General features: G+C 45.2%; 1 protein-coding gene across 1 annotated transcript in view; it reads right to left on the bottom strand.

Annotated features, from left to right (window-relative positions):
* Positions 1-3,531: 3,531 nt before the first annotated feature.
* The window catches only part of LOC138489296 (zinc finger protein 678-like), an 87,456-nt gene continuing 64,052 nt past the window's right edge, over positions 3,532-26,935 (bottom strand). Inside the window, exon 2 of the mRNA XM_069616995.1 lies at positions 3,532-14,072. Within this exon, the coding sequence (XP_069473096.1) occupies positions 13,083-14,051 (969 nt within the window). The 5' untranslated portion in view covers positions 14,052-14,072 and the 3' untranslated portion in view covers positions 3,532-13,082. The remainder of the gene's footprint in view (positions 14,073-26,935) is intronic.

Here is a 26,935-nt window from a genome sequence, read left to right as displayed (position 1 = left end):
AGAGTCAAATGTGCCAAAACTGTGTTTTTCCCCCCAAATTTGGAGTTTGTCAGGGGTTCTGGGTAATACATTCTGGGTCGATTCGCGCAAGTCAGGCCTCTGTGATTCCCATGGGTGTCCTCTTTTCAGAAATGCTCGGGGTTCCCAGTTTTCCTTGGTGGCTTGGACACCCTAGGCCCAAATCTGTATGGTGTGCACAAGAGCCAAATTCCTGACAATCTGCTCTGCGAAAAGACTTGGGGTTACCTGTGTTTCAGGCTTTTCCCTTTGCCCGCAGGTAGGTGCACCCACACATGTGAGGTACTGTTTTTGTCGGGACTCCTGTGGGAACGCGGGACGGGAGACCATGTGTTGTTGGCGGAGTGTTTCGGTGGGTGAGCAGAGTCAAATGTGCCAAAACTGTGTTTTCCCCCCAAATTTGGAGTTTGTCAGGGGTTCTGGGTAATACATTCTGGGTCGATTCGCGCAAGTCAGGCCTCTGTGATTCCCATGGGTGTCCTCTTTTCAGAAATGCATGGGGTTCCCAGTTTTCCTTGGTGGCTTGGACACCCTAGGCCCAAATCTGTATGGTGTGCACATGAGCCAAATTCCTGACAATCTGCTCTGTGAAATTACTTGGGGTTACCAGTGTTTTAGGCTTTTCCCTTTGCCTCCAGATAGGTGCACTCACACATGTGAGGTACAGTTTTCGTCGGGACTCCTGTGGGAACGCGGGACAGTAGACCATGTGTTGTTGGCTACGTGTTTCAGTGGGTGAGCAGAGTCAAATGTGCGGAAACTTTATTTTTTTCCCCAAATTTGGACTTTGCCGTGGGTTCTGGGTGTCTTCTTTTCAGAAATACATGGGGTTCTCAGTTTTCCTTGGTAGCTTGGACACCCTAGGCCCAAATCTGTATGGTGTGCACATGAGCCAAATTCCTGACAATCTGCTCTGCGAAAAGACTTGGGGTTACCCGTGTTTTAGGCTTCTCCCTTTGTCCCCAGGGAGGTGCACCCACGCATGTGAGGTACCGTTTTCATCGGGACACCTGTGGGAACGTGGGAAGGTACGACATTTGTTGTGCTTGCGTGGTTTTCATAACATTTCAAACCGTTTGCTACTGCCCTTTGTCACACAACCCTTTCATTTCCCAAATGTGACCTACATTTAGTCGCTGCTTTGGGCACTATACACTTTGGTAACCTGCACCACCTACCCTTCAAAAGGCTCTTTGTCCTCTTTCAAAAAAGGTATGCTTGCCCTTCCTCACTGCATTTGTTTTCATTATTTATACATGCTAAGTACGTCTGTTCAGGCCATAAGCATAAAACTCCTGTATACCATGGATCCGTTTTTGGTTTGTGGTTTTGCTTGTTTAGTGAAACATTACAAAAAATGTGTGATTCCCTAACTGCAATAGTCGGGGGAATGTAGCGGAGCATTGTTTTTCTCAAAATCAATAGAAGCCATTGCCGTACCAGGCCAACCATGTCCACCACATACCCTTTTTTCAGTCATTTTCCCGCTTTTTCCCCAAACTATGGAATTTTTCCCTACATAGTTGTTGCCTGACCTGCGCAAATCACCCCTTTCTAAACTTTTGTCTACTTTTCAGAAATGTATGCCTTTCTGTCCTCCCATTCAGCTTTCCTACACTTTTCTTCCATTCCGTCCACACATGTCCTTTTGGAAAAAAAGGCCAACATCGCCTACCTCTCTCAAAACGGTTGATAACATATCAAAATAATTTGTCATCATTTCCACTCAACCTGTTCTTGAAAGACAGGAAAACAGGGAATTCAGCACAGCAAAGCATTTGTTCCTAGATCTTACAAGGAAAAAACCACAGTCTTCTTTGTACATCATTTTATTGGCATTTAAAAAAAAAAATATTCTCCCTTTTTGGTTATTTTTTCTCACCCCCCTACAGCAAACTAGGATTCCTTGGTGCCGTTACGACCGCCTACATGTGGGAAAAGAAGGGCCAGAATTTGGCCGAGATATCACATGTAACGAAAATGTTACAAGGAATTGAATGACGACATACCAAAATCACCCTAAAAAGGCTTTGGCACGGGTGGGGAAGGGGAAACCCATGGCACTTAAAGGGTTAATTGTGTTAGTCGACAAAATGCTCTTTAAGTTTAATTAGGCCACCTGGGGTCCAGGAAATAAGGACACCATAATCCTCAAACATTTTCAATGGAATCTTTTCACCCTATGCTGAGAACGAGTGTGTGAGACGGTATATTACCCAGCACCCCACTTGAAGAACACATTAAACAAGGTGGAGGCTAGAATACACTTACCAACACTTACCAACAGAAAAGGGTGTACTGCATTACTGCGTCATTACCCACACAATTTCAGATTTCAAGTGCTACAACTAGTTATTTGCTTCATAGAATTCTCATCAAACCAGGACTCCCTCTTCAATTGGATTGAGGACACTGAATTATGATTTTTGGTTAAAAAAAAATGGAGCAAGACTATAAATTACCCTTTCATATTAACACCATATTTGTCAATTTATGATAAATCAACGGAATAATGTTCTTGAGGTCACAGTCTCCCCAACTCAAACGCCTATTATTTATTGATTGACGTAACAGGTGGGCCGTCTCAAATTATATAAATTTGCCAAGTCTGTGGCTTGGGTTATGGTCGGGAGTAGTGAACACTTTCATCTCTTTGGACAACTTCTAATGACTTTTATGGCTTCCAGTTTCTTACACCAATTAGTATATAATAAACATTGCTAAAGGTCCTGCCATTATGATAAGTAGGCTAGCATCGCAGTTTAGTCACCCGTTACACACCCTAATACCCAATTAATAAAAAAAGCTGGGCTGATGGTAAGGCAAATGTATAGGATTTCCTTAGCTTTGGTGGAGTTAGGGGAGGAGAGCCCCAAATGAAGTCCTCCTCAATAGAATGACTATTTCATGTAAGGGGTTGTACAGAAGGTTTCTCCCACAATTAACACAATTGTTTTTTTTAATTTATCACCAACCCAATTGGCTACCAAATGTTCTAAGTTATATGTCCTCATACCATTTAAGTCACAGGGTCTGTTACTGTTATAGATGTTGAGTAGAAAAAAGTGTTACCTTATCGGATTTCAATTAATAGGTATATCCGGTGAACCTGTATCAATACATTTTATGGGGGCATTCAATTTTACACTAACCCACATGCATAGCCACCCACTTGGCCATCCTATCTTATGGGAGGGACAGACTGCAGTACCGTGAAACACATATAACCCTCCAAATATAGAGGGCTACAGGGCTATGTTTCCTGGAAACATATGAAGTCTGAAGATTTAATGAAATCAACCGAATCAAGGTCGTCCAGATGTTTGCGCAGGCCATCTGTGTTCCAAGACAACAGATTCAGCTCCTGCATAAGGACCATGTCTTGTGTTAATTCAATAGTATTTAAAAACTGGCAAGCGGGAGGGGAAAGTCAAACACTGATTCATGCCATGTTGAAGGGAATCGGTTCTGGGTTCTGTGGCGTCATGGAGTAAGGAGGCTGACAAAATGATATCATTTTTTGGAATACACGTTTATTAAGAAACCTATCTCGCCCTAGCTCTAAAAGGTGGGGTTTCCCAAGCTCAACCTAACATAGCTAGGGTAGTCGTCAGGATGAAAGTAAAACAAAATGTACATCCGGTCCCTACATTTCTGCAGCAGTTGGCCAACCTGCTGAGCTATCATACTGGGAATGGTGCATGTGCCATGCAGGTTATAAGCAGATATTCACTGTGTGTGCTTAGCCCATGAACTGTTTCTATTTAACATATTAATAACATGCAACATTCACCCAAAAGGTATCCTGGCGCAGAGTGCTTCAACCATAGGAGAATGCAGCAGGGCTGCTTATGCAGGACTTCCAAGATTCCCAAAAAATCCAGTTATCATCAGGAAACACAACAGTGGTTGGAAGGAAATTCCACTTTTTGGCCCCTATCACCTATAATTTTCTTTACAATACAATTCCACACTTAAATGAAACCGTGAACGTCACCAAGTGCCACACTTAGAGGGAATTGTGATCACTAGCTTGCCTCACATCTAGATAGAATATTGAAGATTAGCAAGTGCCACACTGAGATGGAATAGTGAATGAAAACAAGCATCACACCAAGACATAATTGCAAGGACAGCAATGCCAAATAACCAAATCACTAACAATTTCACCCCTCTGCATACACCTCTCAAACTCTAACCAAACACAACTACAAACCTATAAACACAACAATCTGCATAAACTTCACTACACTGCAACAACAAAACAAACCACACATAGACCTGCACAACAGCACACGACGACTACCGACCAGAAAACACCCCAAGCCCAGCCAACGGACCCACCGGGCTGAGGCTGCCAACAGCACATCACTGCTCTCTTGCACTTTTCCAGCGTACTCCCACTAACTGGCCACCCTCTAACCCTTTTTTTTTCAGAGCCGCCAAAGCGCCAGCGGACCACTCCGGTGGTGATAGTGCACGGTACAAATATCCTTTAACATTAACATTACCATAAATAATGCACTGTTGTCATATAAGTCCTTGTCCAACTTATACGTGACTTTTAACTATATGAATGAAGCTTCTCCCGCTCTGTACACTGGTGTGGTCGTTCTCCAGTATGGCACTTCTCATGCCTGTAAAGACGTGTTCTCTGATTGAAGCTCTTCTCATACTCTGTGCACTGGTGTGGTCACTCTCCAGGATGGCACCTCTGATGCCCATAAAGCAATGTTCTCTGATTGAGGCTCTTCTCACACTCTGCACCAGTCTGGGATGTCTTATGTGTCATCAGGCTTGATGCATGATTAAAGTGCTTACCACATTCTGCTCATATAGGGCTTCACCCCCATATGAATTCTTTGATGACTGCAAAGGGCTGAAGGGAAACTGAATCTTTGATTGCATTCTGTGCATTAATAGGGCTTCCCCCTCTGTACGGATTCTCAGATGGTGCCTCAGGCTTAAACGCTGACTGAAGCTTCTCTTGCACTCTGTGCACACATAGTGTTTTCCCCTCTATGTGACTATGATGGTTGCTCAGGGCTGAGGGGTAACTGAAGCTTTTCTTCCACTCTGTAGATTGATAGGGTTTCAATCCAGTGTGGGATCTCTTATGAGTCATCAGGCTTGAGGCAGGATTAAAGTGCTTACCACATTCTGTACACCCATAGGGATTCTCTCCCGTCTGGATCCTTTGATGACACCTCAGAGTTGATTGGTCACTGAAGCTTTTATTGCATTCTGTGCACACATAGGGCTTCCATCCAGTATGGATCATTTGATGGTTCTGAAGGTTTGAGCGGGTCACTGAACATTTTCTTACACTCTGTAGATTGATGGGGCTTCCCCCCTGCATGGATCCTCAGATGGCGACTCAGGCTTGAGGGGTTACTGAAGCTTTTCTTGCGCTCTGTGCACACATAGGGATTTTCCCCTTTATGTAACCTTTGATGGTTGCTCAGGCCTGAGAGGTCACTGAGTTTTTTTTCCCACTAATAGGGCTTCTCCCCTGCATGAATCCTCTGAGGCGTCTGCAGGTGTGAGTGAAGCTTTTCTCACACTGTGCACACTGGTAGAGTTTCTCTATTGTGTGGGATCTCTTATGAGTCATCAGGATTGATGCCAGTGAAGCCAGCAGTCAACCAGCAACTACAAGGACCGATAAGGTAGGGGCGGCCTGGGCTGGGAGCAGAGCAAATGCTCTGCCCTGGAAATCTAGCCACTTAGCAAACCTATCAGAAACACTGTATTTACCTCCCACTGCCGCCCTCTCTCCCACACCCTCAAATCAAGCTGTTTTTGGACTGACACTCAAATTGCACTATTAGGCCCTAACTGTGTTTAGGTTGGTACTCAGATTGCACTGTTAGGTGTGGGCCTCTCTCCTGCTGAACAGGACTCCCGAGTCTAGCTGTGTGTGGTCTTGTGCTCACTTGCACTGTCGGGAGCGACCCTAGCTCTGTTAGGAGTGCACACAAATGCTCTAATTGACTGCCAAATCTAGCTGTTTTAGACTGTTACTAGAACTGCATCGATAGGTGTAGGCCTCCACCCCACTGTACAGGATTCTCAAATCTAGCTGTGTTTAGGAGTGTACCCAACTGCTCTAATTGACTGTCAAATCTAGCTGTGTTTAGACTGATACTAGAACTTAATCGCTAGGTGTAGGCCTCTCTCCCACTGTACAGGATTCTCACATCTAGCTGTGTTTAGGGGTGTACCCAACTTCTCTAATTGACTGTCAAATCTACTGTACTTGGACTGATACTAGAACTGCATTGCTAGATGTTAGTCTCAGGCCAATCCTAGCCTAATCCAACCTAACACACTCATAGAGAGGACTAGACCGTGATAGTATAGTACCACCCCCCCACCACCACCCATAGACCTACATAGACAGCCACCCATCTTAGTCCTACGCCCCCTGACAACTGTACGCTCAGCAGTACAACTCCACCGGACAGTGCTCCGGTGATATAGCCAAACCACCCGAAGAACAGACAGCACAAAAAAGCAACCAAGCTTACTAACACAAGAAGAAACACCACTACTGCCATCACAAGACACCGCAGTCAACCACTCAAATGGCACCTCCGCACCGAGCACCAAAATGCCCCGGACCAGGAAGGGGCGCCGAGAAAGCACAAGACAAGGCCACTTTGAATACAAACACACACATCCAAACCACCCCTAAAGCAAAAGCCACAAATGGAGGAAACACATCGCCAAAAACCAAAACGACCAGAATAAACTTCCAAAGGGAAAAATCCTTATATCTCACACCTTACCTCGCAACAACCCTTGAACCTGGATACCCCAATGACACAGAGACATCACAACACTCCAAGAATAGTCAGAGACAACCAGAAAAAAGACGGGAACACCAAGAAAGAGAACGGGCAGACTCTGACTCCATCACCTCATACATCACAAGAACAGACGGACACCATCAACCCTCACAGCACACCGAACAAAACTACGAGGAAAGCCCTAATAACCAACAACCCAAACATCAACCTAAATGACCAATTCAATGAAGAAGAAGCCTTTGCTGATCTTCACCTAACTTGCATGAATAGAGAAGCACTGCTATTGAACAGCCAAGCTTTCAATCTAGCAGACTTCTTCAATGAAGATGCAGCCTTCACTGATCCTCACCCTTTCCCAATCAACGCCAACAAAGATGCACCGCAACCAAACAACCACAAACCAAAACAAGGAACAACTAAGAAACAAAACCACACCAAAAAGATCCACTGCAACCTAATCAATGCAAGGTAAATGTCCAAACATGCAACCGAAATATACGATCTGCTCTGAGACAGAGGGATCGACATCCTATTTGTAACAGAAACATGGCTAGACGACAACTACAAGATCACGCTCAACAACTGCCTGCCTGAATACTTCAAAGCGTCCAATCAAACAGAAAAGCAAAAGAGGGTGGGCAGGCTGGCAATCATCCACAAGGAACACCTGGATATCAAACTGGAAGACCCACTAAACATCGATAAATGCAAATCCATAATCATACGTCTAGCAGTAAGTCCCAAATCAAACCTGAAATTCATACTGATATACAGACCACCTACCTACGATGTAACCTTCGTAGACGCCTTCACAGAAGCAATCACCATCCTAGCCATCAAACACAATCACCTGATCTGGTTTGAACAAGAAACCACGACCATACAAAAATCGCTAACCAGCCAATTAGCAGCAATGAATGTGCAACAACTATTCAAAGGAGCAACCCACTCGGCAGGGCATACACTGCATGCAATCTTCGCGATCAAACAACTCCTCACCACGGCACCCCCGATTCAAATACTCTGGAGCAACCACCTCATCATCCCCTTCATAATCAAAATGAAGACCCCAATAAACAGTCAACCAGACAAAACACTGAACACCATGAAAAGAAACTGGAGAACCATCAAAAACTCCAAACTAATTGAACTCCTGGAGCTCCGCAAACCACACCCAACTTTTATGGAAGAAGACGACCTGGACAAAAAAGTAGCCCTGCTGCACTCCTGGATTAGAACTACTATAGACAACTTAGTCAAAGAAAAGCCTTGCACTCTTTCTCATAAACGAGCTATGGTAAAATGGTTCACCCCACTACTCGGCACCATGAAAAGGAAACATTGACGACTAGAACAACGCTGCAACAAGCTGAAATTCCTACAACACAACCGCGCATAAAAAAAAAAATACAAAAAGCGAATAGGAAACACTACAACAACCGAATCTTTGAAGTACCAAACACCCAGAAAAAGCTCTTCAAACTCATAAATGAAATAAAAAATCCCCTGGGATGTAACAACACACCAACTCCGTCCAAGAAACTATGCAATGACTTGCAGACCACTTGAAAACCAAAATCACCAGTATCCAACAAACCATACAAAGCAGACCTCCCGATCTGACCACAATCCCCACCTACACTCAGGAAGAACACCCGGACAAACTACAAAGCTTTCCAGAAATAACAGTGGAGACATTCGTCAAACTGGTGAATGAAAGCAATAACTCAGGGTCTCCCGAAGACCCCTGCCCGCCAGACATATACAAATCAATTCTTAAACAAGGAGCGCCCATGGACTATCACAGGAACGTCCTCAACCTTTCGATCGCAACTGTGAAAGTGCCACAAGCCTTCAAAACTGCATACATCAGGCCACTACTTAAGGATACAGCGGGAACCGTAGAGGACCTTTCCAACTATAGACCCATCTCCAACATCCCGTACACAGCCAAGCTGCTCGAAACATACGTATACAAAAAGACCCAAGAATTCATAGAAGAGCACTGCCTACTAGACCAGGCCCAAGTTGGCTTCAGACCAATGAGAGGAACGGAATCAGCTCTCCTCTCAATATGGGACGATCTGAAAATGAACGCAGACTCAGACAACAGCACTGCCTTGATACTCCTAGACCTATCAGCAGCATTCGACACAGTTAACCACGACACCCTCATAACAAGATTGGAAGGAATCGGAATAACAGACACCGCCCTACTATGGATCAAATCTTTCCTAACAAACAGATTGGAAACCGTATGGATGAAACCCTTCAAATCCACCCCGAGAGATTCCTCCTGTGGAGTACCACAAGGATCATCCTTCTCCCCCCTACTATTCAATATATACCTATATCTACTCATCAGAATCATCAAAAGCCATGGCCTCACCTGCTACAACTATGCCGGCGATACACAAATAATCTTCAAAATACAAGACAACCTGGAAATAAACTCAACACTAGAAAACTGCCTTCGCAATGTTTTCAACTGGATGAACTCCAACTGCCTCAAAATCAACCCAGGCACAACAGAAATAATGATAGTCACAAAAAATGGAGGAGAAAACAACTTAATCCCTTGGCCAAGGGAACTCAGGACAACACCAACACTGATTTAAAAAAACCTGGGGGTTCTTATGGACAACAATCTCACGCTAGAGCCACAAGTAAACGCTCTCCTCAAGAAATGCTTCTTCCTCCTGTGAGCGCCAAAGAGGATCTTACCGTTCCTATCGTTCGCCAACAAAACAACCACCATCATCGCCCTCGTCATGCCCAGAGTAGACTACGCCAACAGCCTATACTTAGGTATGCCTAAACGACTTCTAAAAAAACTACAAAACATACAAAATGCGGCAGCCAGACTGCTTCTGAAACTACCCCTAAGAGAACACACAACACCAGCCCTGAAAACACTACAATGGCTACCAATAAAACAACAAATAAAATTCAAAACTCTATGCATCACGTTGAGTTCCTGAGAGACAAACTACTTCTACATCAACCAACAAGAACGCTCAGATCAAGCACTGACATCCGCCTGGAACCGAAACCCTACAACAAAAGAAAATTTGGAGGATCCTCCTTCTTCCACCAAGCGCCGAAAACCTGGAACAACCTCCCAAAGTACATCCGTAACACAAGAAACCACCTACAATTCAGGAAACTACTCAAAACTTGGCTCTTCACATCATAACTAAAAAGCCTGGCCACAGGGGCACACACACACAACCCAAACATCGATGAGTGAAGAGTCAGACCCTGACCCACACCAAGCAATCAATGGAAAATATCCCACGACATACCAAAGGACTTACCGAGAGACAGCCGTTATAGGACCATAGACTGACTACATAGCAATACAAAGGACAGAAACACCCAGATGATGTTACGCTCACCTGGCTCCCACAGGGGCGTCGGTCGGACCCGGACAGCTGCGGTCTCCACCCACGTGATGCGTAGTGCAGCGATGACTGACTGGATCTGCCCTCCTAATCTTGTCTGCTTAACCCGTACAAATATTCTCCTTATATTCTTGAAAGATGAGCTCTCCATCCTGTGTGGATTTGCAGGGGCGTGTCAATTCCAGTTACTTCACTGGTTTGAAGGCTCGGGAGAGTTCCGGAGAGTATTGACTCTGAGGTTCCTGGTGAGGACCAGTAAGTATTAAGTTCATAGAGTTCAATATGTCCGATGTTCACTCTTGTTCCCCCCTTCCTTTCTTGTCTTGCAGCTGGCTCGTGAAAAGATGCTCTTGTGGCAGCTGGTGGCGCTCAGGTAAGAATCTGTATTACCCGGCGCGTCCGGTAAATGTTGCACGAGGAAAACGTGTTGTTTTGTCTCTCTTTACAGATGCGGCACATGAAAATATGGAGAGTCACAAAAGGATGCCTCCGGTGGTAAATCAGGTAAGTCTATGGTGGTAAGAATTATATTTGTTGGTTCCCTCGGCTCACCTTGTGGTTTTCTTTTGTCTCCTAGGTGCCGAAGTTCGGCGATGAAATGATGGAGGCAGCGCCGACCCGAAGGATGCTGTGAAGACTGGTGAGTATGGCGCGGCGCTGCAGCTGGAGGTGCGGCGCGTGCAGAAATGATGTTCTTTACAGGTCCGCAGACAAGATGGATCCAGAATCAGGCGTGGAATAAAAATAAGTTTGTTTTCTAACCTTGTCCCTTCCTTTCCTCTTTGTTTTAGGAGCTCCGAATTCGAGGTGGGCGTGGCAGAAGACTGGATGCAGGCTGCAGGCACGGTGAGTGTTACGCTGCTGGATGCAGAATAACGCGAAGCGTGTGTTGCTGGTCGGCGTGGTTTAAATAGCCTCAAAAGTAGTCCCAGGTAAGAAGTCCCTAGAACCACACCCGAGTAAAAAATAGTCCCTGTAGAAAAATAGTCCCTTTTAGGCTTCATGTTGGATTGGAGTCATTTGCAGCATGGTCTGCCTGAGGTAAGTAATGACTATGAGCCTGGTGCCTTAGGCGCCAGGACTGATTCCTACTATGAGCCTGGCGCCTAAGGCGCCAGGACTGAACCCAGATAGCCCCTAGCCGGGGCTGCTGAGGTTTTACTAAATGTCTAGATGCCTGCTCCCGGGGCTGATGGGCTTGGTCCGGATGCCTGGAGGTAGGCATCATGACAGATGACTCATCAACAGGACCATGACCCCAAACTATAACCACCCACTACAGACCTAAACACGGTAGATATCAAGGGAACAGGAAACCCTGTACCATTAGCGCCAATCCAGAGGGTGAGAAACAGAATAAGCACCCACACTACACAATGTCCACCAAGATACAGTGGGAAACACAAGGCACCATCGCACAGTAACTACAACTAAACAATAACCCTAGGAAGTCACCCCATGGAAACCAAAGAACCAACTAAAGATAGTCATGACAGGAGGAAACTAACGACTGAATACACAGGCTGACCTAGACAGATTCACTAGGATGTACCCCCAGCACTCCGACACTGAACCATTCAAAGCCTCAACCGACCAGGCCCACATTAGACAAAAAAAGAAAAGATAGTACCAACCCAGTTCCACACCCGAAGAAAGGCTCAGACACACCATTCACTCCATGATAGGAGATGGTAAGCACTCCATACAATACCCACTATGATAAAACTGTATCAGCGCAGCACCAGCACAGCGAGACAGCCCATAAGGAACCCGCAACAACCCCACCCACAGGGATACAGCCTGAACGGGACCAGAAGTACCTGACATCAAACCTGGCATCAAGATACAGACCCCATTAACCCAACCCACAACTTTCTGCATGCTTAACCCAAACAAAAGTCACACAACCATTTCTCTCCCAGAAATCCGCAAGTACTTTACCACACCACAGCAAAAACACATAAACAGCACACACGGTCTCGCCGGATCCGATACTTGCACCAAAGCCCAGCACCCGGTGTTTACCGAGCTGAAGCTGCCAACAGCACACCACTTCTCCCCTCAACTACTCCCCTCCTCCCGACTAACCCTACCCGCCCTCCTTCTTGTTTACAGATGTTACAGACGTTGCGCTGTATAAATACCTCTAACATAACATAACATAACATGATTAAGAGATTACCACATTCTGTACACCCATAGGGCTTCTCCCCAGTATGGATCCTTAATGGTGCATCAGAGTTGATTGGTCACAGAAGATTTCATTGCATTCTGTGCACATATAGGGCTTGCATCCAGTATGGATCCTTTAATGGTTCTGAAGGGTCGAGGGGTCACTGAAGATTTTCTTACACTGTGTGCCGTGATAGGGCTTCACCCCATTATGGATTCTTTGAAGACTGCTCAGGACTGAGGGGTCATAGAAGCTTTTCTTGCACTCTGTGCATTGATAGGGCTTCCCCACTGTATGGATTCTCAGATGGCACGTCAGGCTTGAATGGTCACGGAAGCTTTACATACACTCAGTACGTTGGTAGGGCTTCTCCGCAGTGTGGATCCTTTGATGGCGCCTCAGAGTTGTTTGGTCACGGAATCGTTTACTGCATTCTGTGCACACATAGGGCTTCTCACCAGTATGGATCCTTTGATGGCGCCTCAGAGTTGTTTGGTCACGGAATCGTTTATTGCATTCTGTACACACATAGGGCTTCAATCCAGTATGGATCATTTGATGGCTCTGAAGGTTTGACGGGTCACTGAAGTTTTTCTTACACTCTGTGCATTGATAGGGCTTCCCCACTGTATGGATTCTCAGATGGCACGTCAGGCTTGAATGGTCACGGAAGCTTTACATACACTCAGTACGTTGGTAGGGCTTCTCCGCAGTGTGGATCCTTTGATGGCGCCTCAGAGTTGTTTGGTCACAGAATCGTTTATTGCATTCTGTGCACACATAGGGCTTCTCACCAGTATGGATCCTTTGATGGCGCCTCAGAGTTGTTTGGTCACGGAATCGTTTATTGCATTCTGTACACACATAGGGCTTCAATCCAGTATGGATCATTTGATGGCTCTGAAGGTTTGACGGGTCACTGAAGTTTTTCTTACACTCTGTACATTGATAGGGCTTCTCCCCTGTATGGATTCTTTGGTGTGTGTACAGGCCTGACTTATGAGTGAAGCATTTCTCACACTCTGAGCACTGGTAGGGTCGCTCTCCAGTATGGGTCTTCTGATGAATCTGCAGATGTGATCTCTGAGTGAAGCTTTTCTCACACTCTGAGCACTGGTAGGGTCGCACCCCAGTATGGATCTTCTGATGATTCTGCAGATTTGATCTATCAGTGAAGCTTTTCTCACACTCTGTACACTGGTAGGGTCTCTCCCCAGTATGGATCTTCTGGTGCATGTGCAGATGTGAGCTTTGAGTGAAACTTCTCTCACACTCTGTACACTGGTATGGTCTCTCCCCAGTGTGGATATTCTGATGCTGGTGCAGATTTGAGCTCTTAGTGAAGCTTTTCTCACACTCTGTACACTGGTAAGGTCTCTCCCCAGTATGGATCCTCTGATGCTTGACAAGATCTGAGCTGTTAGTGAAGCATTTCTCACACTCGGTACATTGGTGAAGTCGCACCCCTGTATGGATCTTCTGATGCCTGTACAGGTCTGACTTATGAGTGTAGATTTTCTCACATTCTGAGCACTTGAAAGGTCTTTCCCCTGTGTGGGTTCTCAGTTGTCTTCTCAGGTGTGACGCCCAATTAAAGTGCATATCATATTCCATGCGCTCATAGGACTTCTCCGCAGCATGCATCCTTTGATGGCTGTTTATTCTCTGTTGAAAGAAGCAGAGGGACAATTTATTATTGTTTGTTATCGCATAGCCTAAAAAACAATAGATCAAGTGCAGAGCTGTTAACCCTCGTTATACTTGCGGCTCACAAACTTGCTGTGTGATCCTGTTAGAAGCCACAATTGTGAGCCTTCACCAATCAGGAGAGAGACAATGAAAAAATGTACATGTTGAGAGAATCCTACACGGACTAACATGTACAATATTGAGTACAAATCTAGGCCTATTTGCACCCCCGTACATGAATAGATGAGACCTGGGCATGAATTTCACTTTCACTGTTTGATGCAGTACTTTTCTAAAACAGGAAATTCATTGGGGAAATAGAATGATCAATACATAGCTATTGACTATGGGACTATATTCCATCCAGAGGGTCTGATGAAATCTGATAGACAATAAAAGTGGAGCTCGGGTTTATGATGCCCTAAGGTACCCAGAGATGAACTGTACCCCATGACTGACAGCTACCCAATCATAATGGTATGATGTCTATGGCCCGGTGTCTTTTTCACACATCATTTGATGTCCCCAGGGACCAGCAGTGCAGGGGGTGGGAGGGGAAGGCATGAGGGAAAGGTATACGAGAGTAAAAACAAAGTTTTCCACCCCCTAAGGAGAAACAAGTGCATAACCAGCAAATACCCCCTGACCATCACCATGACATTTCCCTAACAGAACCACAGCTCCTGTGCAGTCAAATGCAGTGTGGCCTGTGGCAGCACCAGAGCAAAGCTTTCACAAACAGCCAGAATCACGGCCCGTGTGCAGTCACATGCAGTGTGGCCAGTGGCAGCTCTAGAGTCAAAGCTTTCACAAACAGCCGGAATCACGGCTCCTGTGCGGTCAAATGCAGTGTGGCCTGTGTCAGCACCAGAGACCAAAGCTTTCACAAACAGCTAGAATCATGGTTCCTGTGTGGTCATAAGCAGTGTGGCCTGTGCCAGCACCAGAGCCAACGCTTTCACAAACAGCTAGAATCATAGCTCCTGTGCGGTCACATGAAGTGTGGCCGTGGTAGCACCAGAGACAAAACCTTCCAAAACAGCCAGAATAACAGCTCCTGTGCAGTCAAATGCAGTGTGGCCTGTGTCACCACTAGAGCTAAAGCTTTCACAAACAGCCACAAACATAACTTCTGCACTGTAGGGGAAGCTACTGTTATATGTGGCTAGGGTGATGAACTTTTCCTGCTTCCCTCAGTTCTCATATGACATGGGGCGGTACAGAGAACGCTGGAACCCTTGTACATGATATCACAGCTATTGATTATGAATTCCATAATCTGCTGCTGTGATGTTACAGTGAGACGCTATGGCATTGGGAAAAAGGGAAAAATTGCCTTTGCTATACACAACAATGATATTAATGGATATGTCTTGGGAAGATGGTGTGCTGAATGCGTGTTCTCTCCCCTCTGCTAGCACTCATTCTAAACTGTGTGCCTCCTGCTAAATTATAATAAAGACAAGAAGAGATTACATAAGTGCTGGTTCATGTGTTATATCAAAGGGCACTAATGTCCCCACTGTACTATATTTAGTCCAAATGAAGGATGGAAATATAGAGTGCCATAATACTGCATTCTTGAGAATTGCTCTTCCGCCTTAATACTCTAAGGCTGCTACAATGTTTGAAGTTTAGACTATATAATCTCATACATTATATATAACTAGAACATGTTACCATTAGTAGTATTCACCAAATACTGTTCCAGCAGCTATACACTAAAACAAAGACCACTAAGACCAATACGTGTTTCGCACAGTGCTATTTGATAGGAACTATAACATGTGTTCCCAAGGCCAAAGAAAAGCAGATGGAAGAGACAACAAGAGAACAAGCAAAAAAAAGAAACAATTCTGAGAAGATGCGTGGAACTCATTACATATCCACATATTGTATCAGATGAATTCTCTGACCTGCGCAAACAACATACTCCTGTGAGTTGGGTCCAATTAGTAATCCATTGGAAAGAGATGTATCCAACACGGCTATAGATACACATACCCAGAAATAGAGAATAGCTATTGTATGGGAGGAAAGGTATTTTAGTCCCCACTCCCCCTACACTCCTCACCTCCGTGAGGCTTATGACTCGTCGACAGCCACCCATGCACCTGGGCCCGGGATGCAGGATGGCTGCTGGCCGACGTATGAGACTGCATGGCTCACCTTGTAGCATGATACAGACTCCATTTTGTAATACACTTAGACTCCATTTTGAGTACACTAATTCAGGCCTCCGTGGAACAAGCAGCCTGGAGAACTGCAGCTATCCCCCACTTCATCACACACAGCAAGCCCACACTTCCCCCAGCCTCCTCCCCATGGCGGCTGAAGGCTCGTTCTCATGAGCAACTAGGCGCGAACAAGTAACAGAACAAACACTGTATCATTTACCTTCCGCAGTACATCATTGCCTTGACGGTGACTGGGGCTTAAATTGAGGTCTGGGAATAAACAAAGCAATCCCTATCAAACATGCCTTGACCCCCTGCAGACCCTCACAATCATGATATATGTTGTGCCTAATCCCCTACCCTGTTCCCCGTTTGAAGTGTTAGACCTGAATGTTGAACCCGTGTGCCACCCAGCCTTACCCATGCTGCTAAGCCATTTGCAAGGAGGCTCACTACTCATAATGTTGATTGTTCATATTAAAATGGATGTTCATATTAAAATGGAACGACCCTTGCCCACCCCAGATACTTACATGTAAAGTTGTCCAACATATGTATATTCAAACCTATTGTCACTGTCCAAAGGTCATTGCTACTGCGCAATATTTAAAAGGCAATGTACAAAATCCCTATGCATGATAAGATTTTAAGTGTGGTAACATATACCAGCCATTTAAAGTAACACACCCCACCTGTTGGCAAATGAGATGTCATTTGAATTAATTGTTTTCACCCTTAAGAATGTTCATCCGTCCAATTATAAGTATAACGCTGTAACTTGTACGTATACACCAACCTCGTTCTACCTCACGTTCTATGCTAGCTTTCCCCATGTGTCCCCGCAACAAAATAAAGAACTGCGAAAAACAGTACTGAACCACAAAGAAGTGTAAAATAAATAGTGCCCATAAGCTCATACAATGTATCCATAGATTAATTTATATATGTAACCATGCAAGTGTGCTGACACACCTCATTTTTCCGTCTCTACAATGATGTGCATGCTACTTGACAAATGTAGACCTGCAAGACACTACAAGGCCATCTGCCCCTCCTCCTAGTGAGCCGCGTACTCAACTCCCACCCTCCTCCCTCCAAGCCCCAGCTGGGGCTTGAAGGTCTCTGGTTTACTGATGTTAGAATAATACAGCTACACCTCCCCGCATTCCTGTTGAGCCCGCACCAAGTATTCACCTCCCCCCATGCCTCCTGACACCACCATAAAATCATCATGTACCGCCATGCCCTGGTTACGAAGAATTATGAGAAACACGCCCCTGCAGCCTGCTGCCTTTTCAGATGCCAGCTATGTGCCCCTCTGACCCAATGGCACCTCGGTTCACCCCACCCTCGACTGACCACAGAGGCAGTTATTTACTCTTGTACTAACATACCGTAAAGCTGTCTCTTACTACATCTAACAGAGTAGAATGATAAAGGTACCCTAACCCGTGCCCCCTGATAAGACACCTGGACTCATGATACTGGGTCCTTTGTACCAGCGATTTTATGATGATGTATTAAGGATGCCCAGAGTTATATACTGTTTCTCTCGGTCTCTTTTATGGCATTAGATTATAATGAGTTGCAGGATTTATAGGTTAAATTGACATAGAAATTAGTGATGAATGTGTGTGTGTGGCCACAAGGGCAAAATGTTAGTGCAGCAGCAATGTATCCACATGGACAGGTCGTGACCTGATACTTCACCCCGATGAGCCCAGCTGACCCAAGCACTCAACGATGCCACTACGTGGATCTCCACCAATCACGGATCGCCGCACCTACATTGTACATAGTAGCTAGTCTTCACCATCCAATCCCCATGAATATGTGCCCCCTACAGCTTACCTAATCCATGACGTATTTTGTAATAAATATGACTGTCTTTGCTATTGTCAGACAGTGCGCTCTCAGAGTTTGCAGAGTCCTTTGCATGCCCTATATTGATTTAGATAAAGCCTTTTATATCTCACCTGCCCTTTGTCTTGGTCTCATTCCCTGCTGGAGTGCGTCCATTATTGCCTCTCATTGCAGAGTTTAACTGTCTTTTTGGGGGACTCTCACTTTCACTATGATTAGTGTCCCAGAAAAGGTTCTGAAGTTGGAGGAGATCAGTCAATTTTGTAAAGTTCATAGTTAAAGAGGGGTGGGCTGGGAATGTGCAGACGAAGAGAGCATCCCAGAGAAAGCAGATGTGCCTGTTAATGCATCCTTAACACAAGGGGAGATTGCTGGAGTGAGAAACACTGGAAAGAGGGAGAATCCCAAGGGAAGCAGATGTGCCTGTTAATGCATCCTTAACACACAGGGCAATTCCTGGAGCGAGAAACACTGGAAGGAGGGAGAATTCCAGAGGAAGCAGATGTGCCTGTTAATGCTTCCTTAACACCAGGGGAGATTCCTGGAGCGAGAAACACTGGAAGGAGGGAGAATCCCAGAGGAAGCAGATGTGCCTGTTAATGCTTCCTTAACACACAGGGGAGATTCCTGGAGCGAGAAACACTGGAAGGAGGGAGAATCCCAGAGGAAGCAGATGTGCCTGTTAATGCTTCCTTAACACACAGGGCAATTCCTGGAGCGAGAAACACTGGAAGGAGGGAGAATTCCAGAGGAAGCAGATGTGCCTGTTAATGCTTCCTTAACACACAGGGCGATTCCTGGAGCGAGAAACACTGGAAGGAGGGAGAATTCCAGAGGAAGCAGATGTGCCTGTTAATACCTCCTTAACACACAGGGCAATTCCTGGAGCGAGAAAACACTTGAATGGAGGTAGAATTCCAGGTGAAGCAGATGTGCCTGTTAATGCTTCCTTAACACACAAGGCGATTCCTTGAGCGAGAAACACTGCAAGGAGGGAGAATCTGTCATGACCCTTGCCCCTGGCCCTCACTGGCAAATCAGCCTTCCAGTTAGGGCCAGGTCAAAGGCCTTACATCCTCATCCAAGACTCTCTTGGCGCCAGGCTCATAACCATCATGAAGACCAACATTAGAATGGGACTATTTACTTGGGACTATTTAACTTGGGGGGGGTTCAGCCAACATTGAGGCACACACATAGCTCAGTTACAAGGAACTGAGCTATGCGTCTCGTCTTTTGGGTGTGGCAGGCCTGGGACTATTTTACCTTGACTACTTTACCTGAGACTATTTAAACAAAACCCAAACAGCAGAACATGCTTTGCATTATTCTGCTGTGGGCAGCGTTACGCTCGCCATGTCCAGTTCTTTGATGCCAGCTTACCTGAAACCAAGGACCTATATAATAAAAGAACTCCACACAAACACCTCAATTCGAGTCAGATTGGATCAAACTGGGCTACTATCCAAAACGATTAACACCTCTAAAGGAGTGAAATAGGGGTGCCCGTTAGCCGCAGCACTATTCGGCCTTTTTATATCAGATATAGGCGAATCAATAGCTGCAATAAAATCATTCCCTCCAAAAGTGGCCAAATCACATTTAAGTTGGATTCTTTATGGTGACGATTTGATCGTTTTGGATGTAACGCCCATTGGGTTACAAAGAAAATGAAACGCTGTTCAACAGTACGTTACATCCAATCATTTATAGATCAACACAAAAAAATGTGAAATACTTGTGCTACGAAACTTAAACGGCGGTTGGGCAGCGCATAGACACACCTTAAACTGGACTCTAGGCCAGGAATCTCTGCAAACATCTACTAGCGTCAAATATCTGGGAATGCTTGTAAGTTCATCAATAAACGATGGACCTTGGCAGGCGGATATAAGAAGGAAATGCAAACAACTTGCAAGCCAGGCATTCATTATCCACAAAAGATACAGTAAATTCTCGATAAAACCTGTCTTGGCTTTTTACCATCAAAAGGTAATCACTGTGTTGACATATGGGGCAGAAAATGCCCTTGAATGCTCCTACGAAACTTGGGACTCACTAGAAAACTATTTTTGGTCGAAAGTACTAGCCCTCCCGAAGCGCGTGAAGACCGCATGCATAAGATATGAATTATCATTAATATCGATCCATGCCAGGATTAGTTGGAGCTTGCTAAATCTATATCGTAAGATATGTACTCGGGCGCAAATCCCACAATTTGACATCTTCTATGACGTTTCAACTAGTAATTCTAACGTTATTTCAATGTGGTTGAACAGATGTGAAGTATTATTACAGAATTACGATATTAAAGTTGATATGCTCCACGAAAACCAGCATGCGGCAAAACTTAAAATCTGGCACGCTGACTGGGAACAAACATGTACTGAGAGATCTGCGGCCAAATTAATGTGTGATGCGCCACTAGAGATACGTGCCTACAACACTCAGCAGCGCTATATTACACTGTTTCCAGATCTGCAAGCACGAAGGATGTTTCTGTTGTTTAGACTAAACTTGTTTAAAACCATTGATCGCCTCCGTTTATGGAAGAGCAATGAGCACCTAAAACCTGAATGCAGACTTTGCCTGCAAGCTAACGAATCTCTCAAACACTTGGTGCTATTCTGCATTAAGCTAAGATCCGAAAGAATGTTTAATTTGGGTCCATGGAGTGTAAATCACCCATCCTTATGCACAGATGACTGGTGGAAACAGATGCACCAAGGAACAGATTTCAAATTGAAACTCCCGCTAACACGTCTCTTGAAGTCAATTGAAAATTGCCTGATGAGGATTCCAACAGAGTGAATATATCTGTAAAACCAGGAACTGCAAGACATGCTGGACAATAGTGTATGAGGACTCCGTCCGAAAGTTCATAACTGATGATTGTATGTTTTTATGTTGTATGTATATATGTTGTCATTTTAAAGGTTTGAAAAAAACCAATAAAATAAATTTAACAAAAAAAGAAACCAAGGACCTGCAGAGAGAGAAAGAACACTACGAAACTTACCTGGAACAGTATCCTGTCTTCAATCCATCGCTGACTTCAGTTCCACTCACCTGAAGGTACGAACTCCATCATCTGGCACTGCATGCATCCTGGAATACCATAACCTGGAAAGAGGAGAAAGAAAGACAGCATTAGTAAGCGTTTCCTCACTTTTCCTCCCGAATGAAGAAAGCCACACAATTCTTACCTGGGTAGTCATCTCCTGGTCCGTATCATTGCTGGAACATTACGGCGCTCGGCGAGGAACATCGCAACCTGCAAGGAGAGAAAAGACACAGGTTAGCAATATAAAAGGCGAAACAGCGCCGCGCATCGCGCATTACTCACCGGACAGCGTTGCGCACACTGCGCTTTCGCCTACCGGCCCATACTCATCTTCAAACTGCATGACAACACCAAAATACCTTTCCACACCTAAAAGGAAAGAAGCAAGACATTATTATTCGACCTAAACGGAACATAAGAACTGCATATAAAGACTGTAAAGCAGCAAACCTACGGAGTCGCAGCAGGCCTGGATTCCCACAGGGGGGCTTGCACCAGTGAAGTAACTTGGTCGCTGCTCACCCCCCCCCCCCCCACATCTACGCGCCCCTGCCACGAGGAGCAGGATGGAGAATACACCTTTTACAATATTAAGGTGAGGAGAGGGCCCAAGGGGGAGGAAGGAGTTGAGGCCAAGGGAGGTGGGAAAACATAAAGACATTCTGCTTTGAATCCAGCTCTCCTATATTGCAGACCCATCTTTAACCAGAGGCATTACCAAGGGACCTGGAGAGGGTACGAGAGTGCAAATCATCCAACCAGGGCTGGGTGGCATCCCGTGGATACCAGGTGAGCGTAACAGAACGTAAAATCCTCAATAGTATTATCCACCTGGGCGTCATGGAGACTTCAGAGACTGACCAGTTAGTTCAGTTGTTGGGACAATTACATGCTGAAGTACATTCAGCCAGGCAAGAAACCAACGCTTTTAGGAAGGATTTGATTTTTACTAAGGATCGTACTGCTGAAATAAGTAGACAATTGCTCCAGTCACAGGCAGGACAGACCCCATTGCCTGGTAACATTCCGCCAGCACCTGTACCAACTTCTTCCACCAATCCAGTACAAATAACCCTTCCTGGGGCAGTTTCTTTAGCTCCACCTGAACGATTTACAGGGGACCCCAAGAAGTACGCAACGTTCATGAACCAGTGTCGTCTTCATTTCCTTTGCAGACCTGGGGCTTTTCCTAATGACCAAGCGCGGGTTGCTCTTGTCTTGTCATATCTGAGTGACAGTGCTGCGGATTGGTCGGTACCATTGGTAAGTCAGGATAACCCGTTGTTACATGACTTTGGGGGTTTCCAGATGGAAATGGAAAAACTCTTTGCTCGTCATACCCAAGGCCAAGATTTAAACAATGAACTTTTGTCACTCCGTCAAGGAAGTCAAGACTTGCTTACATATATAGCAACATTTAACAGACTAGAAGCTGGGTGGCCTGAGAAAAAAAGGACCACACTATTTCATCGGAGTCTACGAGGGGAACTGAAGGATGTCCTTGCTCAAGTGGTTAACCCACGTATAGACTGTGGAGAATTCATCAACCTTGTGGTGCAATTAGATCACAGATTACAGATTACAAGACCGAAAAGCGGACCGGATAAGGTTAGACACTCGAGCTGTGTATGTCCGGTCAAAGGATAACGTTCCGCGTACATTGGAAAACACGGTAGAACCCATGCAAATCGGTGATGTACGGCCTCCTTTAACTAAAACGGAAAGAGACAAGAGAAGGCAACAGAAATTATGCTTATATTGCGGAAAATCAGGCCACTTCCTCAAAGAATGTCCAGTGAAACCACCAAGGAGAACTGTTGGAGCCACAGAGAAGGAAGATAATAACAAGGAGTAGGAAAACTACCAAGCCCGGCAAGCGTAGAGGTCAACTTGTCGAGCGAGAAGGATGAGTCACAGACCTCACACTTTGCATTACCAGTAATTTTGATCAATCACCAACAACCGTCTCGGATGCATTCTGTCGAAGCATACATAGACAGTGGAGCAGTTGGGAATTATGGCGACCAAGTTCTGGCAGCAGATATGGGACTTCCCTTATGCTCTAAGTCGACTACTGAAAAAGTTACTACTGTTGATGGGACAGAAATAGCTTCCGGACCAGGAACCCAATGTACAGCAGCACTAACCCTACTGTGCCAGGATGGACACCGAGAATCTATTGCATTCGATCTCATCAAAGCTCCTCAGTTTCGACTAATCTTAGGGATGCCATGGTTGGTAGCTCACGACCCTCTAATAGATTGGCGCGCCAAGAAGTTGGCCTTTTCCGATGATTGTGCTCGCACCTGTTATTACCAAGAAAAGGGGAAAACAGACTTATGTACATCTGCTACTCCCAGTACGGCGGCGATTGTACTAGGTGTGACTAGTACTCTACCAAATGAATACCAAGATTTTAAAGACGTGTTCCAGAAAAAACAAGCCAATACTCTACCACCGCACAGGGCCTACGATTGTCAGATCGACCTCATACCTGGTGCGCAAATTCCTTGTGGTCGAATCTATGCACTTACTGAACCAGAAAACCGCCATTTGAAATCTTATCTTGATTAGTACCTAGCAAATGGATTTATCCACCCATCTAAATCACTGGCAGCCAGTCCCTTATTCTTCGTACCAAAGAAGGAAGGACATTTGAGGACTTGCATCGACTATCGCGCATTAAACCAGATCACAGTAAAAAAACGTTATCCACTGCCCCTTATTCCTGAATTATTGGATCAAGTCAAAGATGCCCAAATCTATACCAAACTGGACCTTAGGGGGGCGTACCATCTTGTTCGAGTGACGAAAGGAGACGAATGGAAAACCGCCTTTCGTACCAAATACGGCTTGTATGAATACCTGTAATGCCTTTTGGACTTTGCAACGCTCCTGCTGCATTCCAGTACTTTATGAATGATGTTTTGCGGGAGTTAATCAACGTTTGCGCCCTGGTTTGCACTGATGACATCTTAGTGTATTCTGCTACAAAAGAAGACCATGTCAGGCACGTCTGCTCTGTCCTTACAAAACTCTGCCAACATAAACTGTATGCTAAACTCGAAAAATGCTCTTTTCATGTCACCGAAGTGGAGTTCCTCGGTTTTATCCTCACACCAAAAGGTATCAGAATGGATAGGCACAAGGTAGATGCCATTCTTAACTGGCCGTCACCAACTTCATTTAAAGGAATCCAGAGTATGTTGGGCTTTGCAAACATTTACCGCAGATTCATCCCAGATTTTCCCCAAATAGTGCATCCAATTACATCACTATTGAGAAAAACAATAAAAAGTTCCATTGGACCGAAGAAGCTGAGAAGGCCTTTCAAGAACTTACGAAAAAATTGACTTCTGCTCCAGTTCTACGGCATCCTCGCCCAGACCTCCCTTATATAGTTGAAACAGATGCCTCTAGCATGGCTATGGGAGCTGTTCTCTCACAAAGGGACCCAGGAACTGGTCAGTTACATCCTGTGGCCTTCTGGTCACGAAAATTCTCACCTCCCGATGTCATGCCGCCGGCTCGCAGATGCCACTGGCGGCTGTGGAACGCTTGGCACTGGCGGCGCCATTAAGTCATTCTGTGCCTTTTTCACTTCCTGGTTAGCGTTCTAGTCTTTTTGTTTTTGCCTGTCCTCGTTTTTGTATTTAACCACGCCCCTTTTAGGGGCTCGGCGTGTTGCAACTTTGCTTTTGCTCCTCTGCTGTGTTTTTTCGCTAGCCCTTTGATTTACCTCTTTGAAGGGACTGTGTTTTTCTCCTTCCCTCTTGTTCCTCTTTCGTCCCTGAGTATTTCGTTACTCTCGTTGACTTACCTGGATTTCCTCGTTTCTCTCTTTTCCTCCATTCTTCTTCCTCGCCTTCCCAGTCTTCTGTTTGTTCTTGCTTTTCTTCCGCCACTGCCCGTTTTCTGTCCGCTCCTCTGAGCTGTTTTCCTACGTTCCCCTGTTTTTCTGCCTTTGTTTATATTCTGTCTTCCGTTATCCTTGCAAGCACGGATTAACGGTACCCTTCTCGGCCAAGTACTGCCTTCTGCTACGGAGATACTGTACCCTTCACTGTTCAGGACTGCCAATCCACGGAGTTCCGGACCATCTTCCTATCTTACATCAAGGATATTCTGTCAAACCATCCACCCGCTACAGCGTCAAAGTTTCAGAGAGGTTTTTTTAAGCGGTTGCTTTTTTCATCTCCATCTGGTCCCTGCGGGGGGGAGGTCCTCTGCTTCTCTGCATAACAGGGTATCAGTGTGGCTTCTTACCGCGGAAGACCTTACCTCTTCACAAGAAAAAAGATGCCAAAGAAGAAGGTACACAAACACGAGACCTCATCTGAAGAAACAGGTGAGGAGGAAGGGGAGGTGGACACGGATATAACAGACGTACAGCCTTCCATTGCTGAACTTGATACCCGGACTCAACTATGCTATCACAGACAAAGAACTCTTGGCTATAAAATCAGCTTTCAAGGCATGGCGACACTATTTCCTTGGTGCTAGACATACTGTCACAGTCATAACTGATCATCAAAACCTGCAATACCTAAAAACAGCAAATGCTCAATCATCCCATCAACTGCGGTGGGCTCTTTTCTTGCTGAATATGACTATGTGATCACCTACCGGCCAGGAGTCCGAAACGGAAAGGCTGACGCCTTGTTCTGCATGGGTGTTGATGAAAAGGTATAAATAACTCCAGATCCAGTAGCCATCATTCCAGAAGACAAACTCCTGGGTCTTATGACAACATTGACACAGGGTGAACTCCAAAACAAGATCCAACTCTTAATGTATCCCACTTTCTCACAAGAGTGGTGTACTCAAGGAGAACATTACACCATTAATGACCAGTTACCATATTTTAGGAACCGTCTATACTTGCCAAGTAAAGATTTACAAGAGCAGGTTATTTCAGGTTATCATGACTCCCTGATTGAAGGTCATCCTGGAATTGCCAAAACTCTAGCTAAAGTAAAACGAAACTATTGGTGGCCCACATGGCGTAAAGACATCATACAATTTATTCAATCTTGCGGTGTGTGTGCACAAAACAAGTCCCAAAAGCAGAAACCAGCTGGTCTTCTCCAACCATTGGAAATTCCTCCCACACCATGGCACACATTGTCCCTTGATTTCATTACAGATCTACCTCCCAGTCAAAGATTCAACACCATCTTAATAGTTGTAGACTTGTTTTCTAAAATGGCACACTTTATTCCTTTTAAGGGTCTACCAAATGCATCCAATTTAGCAAAGGTATTCCTGGAGGAAATCGTATGGCTACATGGCTTTCCATCGGTCTTGATCTCTGATCGAGGTAGTCAGTTTGTATCCAACTTCTGGAGGAAATGCTGTTCAATGGCCCAAATTGACATTCGACTATCCAGAAGTCACCATCCTCAAACAGATGGCCAAACAGAAAGAACAAACCAAACCCTCGAGCAATACTTACGTTGCATGTTACATCAAGTGGAAAGAAATTGGAAGGACTTGTTATGGATAGCTGAATATGCCTATAATAATTCATTACACACCAGCACTGTGAAAGGGGCCTTTAGGGGTCCCTCGCGATATGGAAACAAGGCAATGACCATACGCGAAAGGATGCGCCAGACATGAGGTTCAAATTCCCAATGCTAGGGTTTATTGCAAGCAAAATAGTCCCAATTGGCCAACTGTGGTCTCACGCCCCGCGACGTGTATTCTCTAGACCTCGAGGGACGCAAGAGAGC

The sequence above is a fragment of the Ambystoma mexicanum genome, chromosome 9 (genome assembly GCF_040938575.1).
Source record: "Ambystoma mexicanum isolate Mex_15411 chromosome 9, UKY_AmexF1_1, whole genome shotgun sequence".
Taxonomy (NCBI): Eukaryota; Metazoa; Chordata; class Amphibia; order Caudata; family Ambystomatidae; genus Ambystoma; species Ambystoma mexicanum.
The sequence above is the reverse complement of the archived record's forward strand: the minus strand, read 5'-3'. Positions and strand labels throughout refer to the sequence as shown.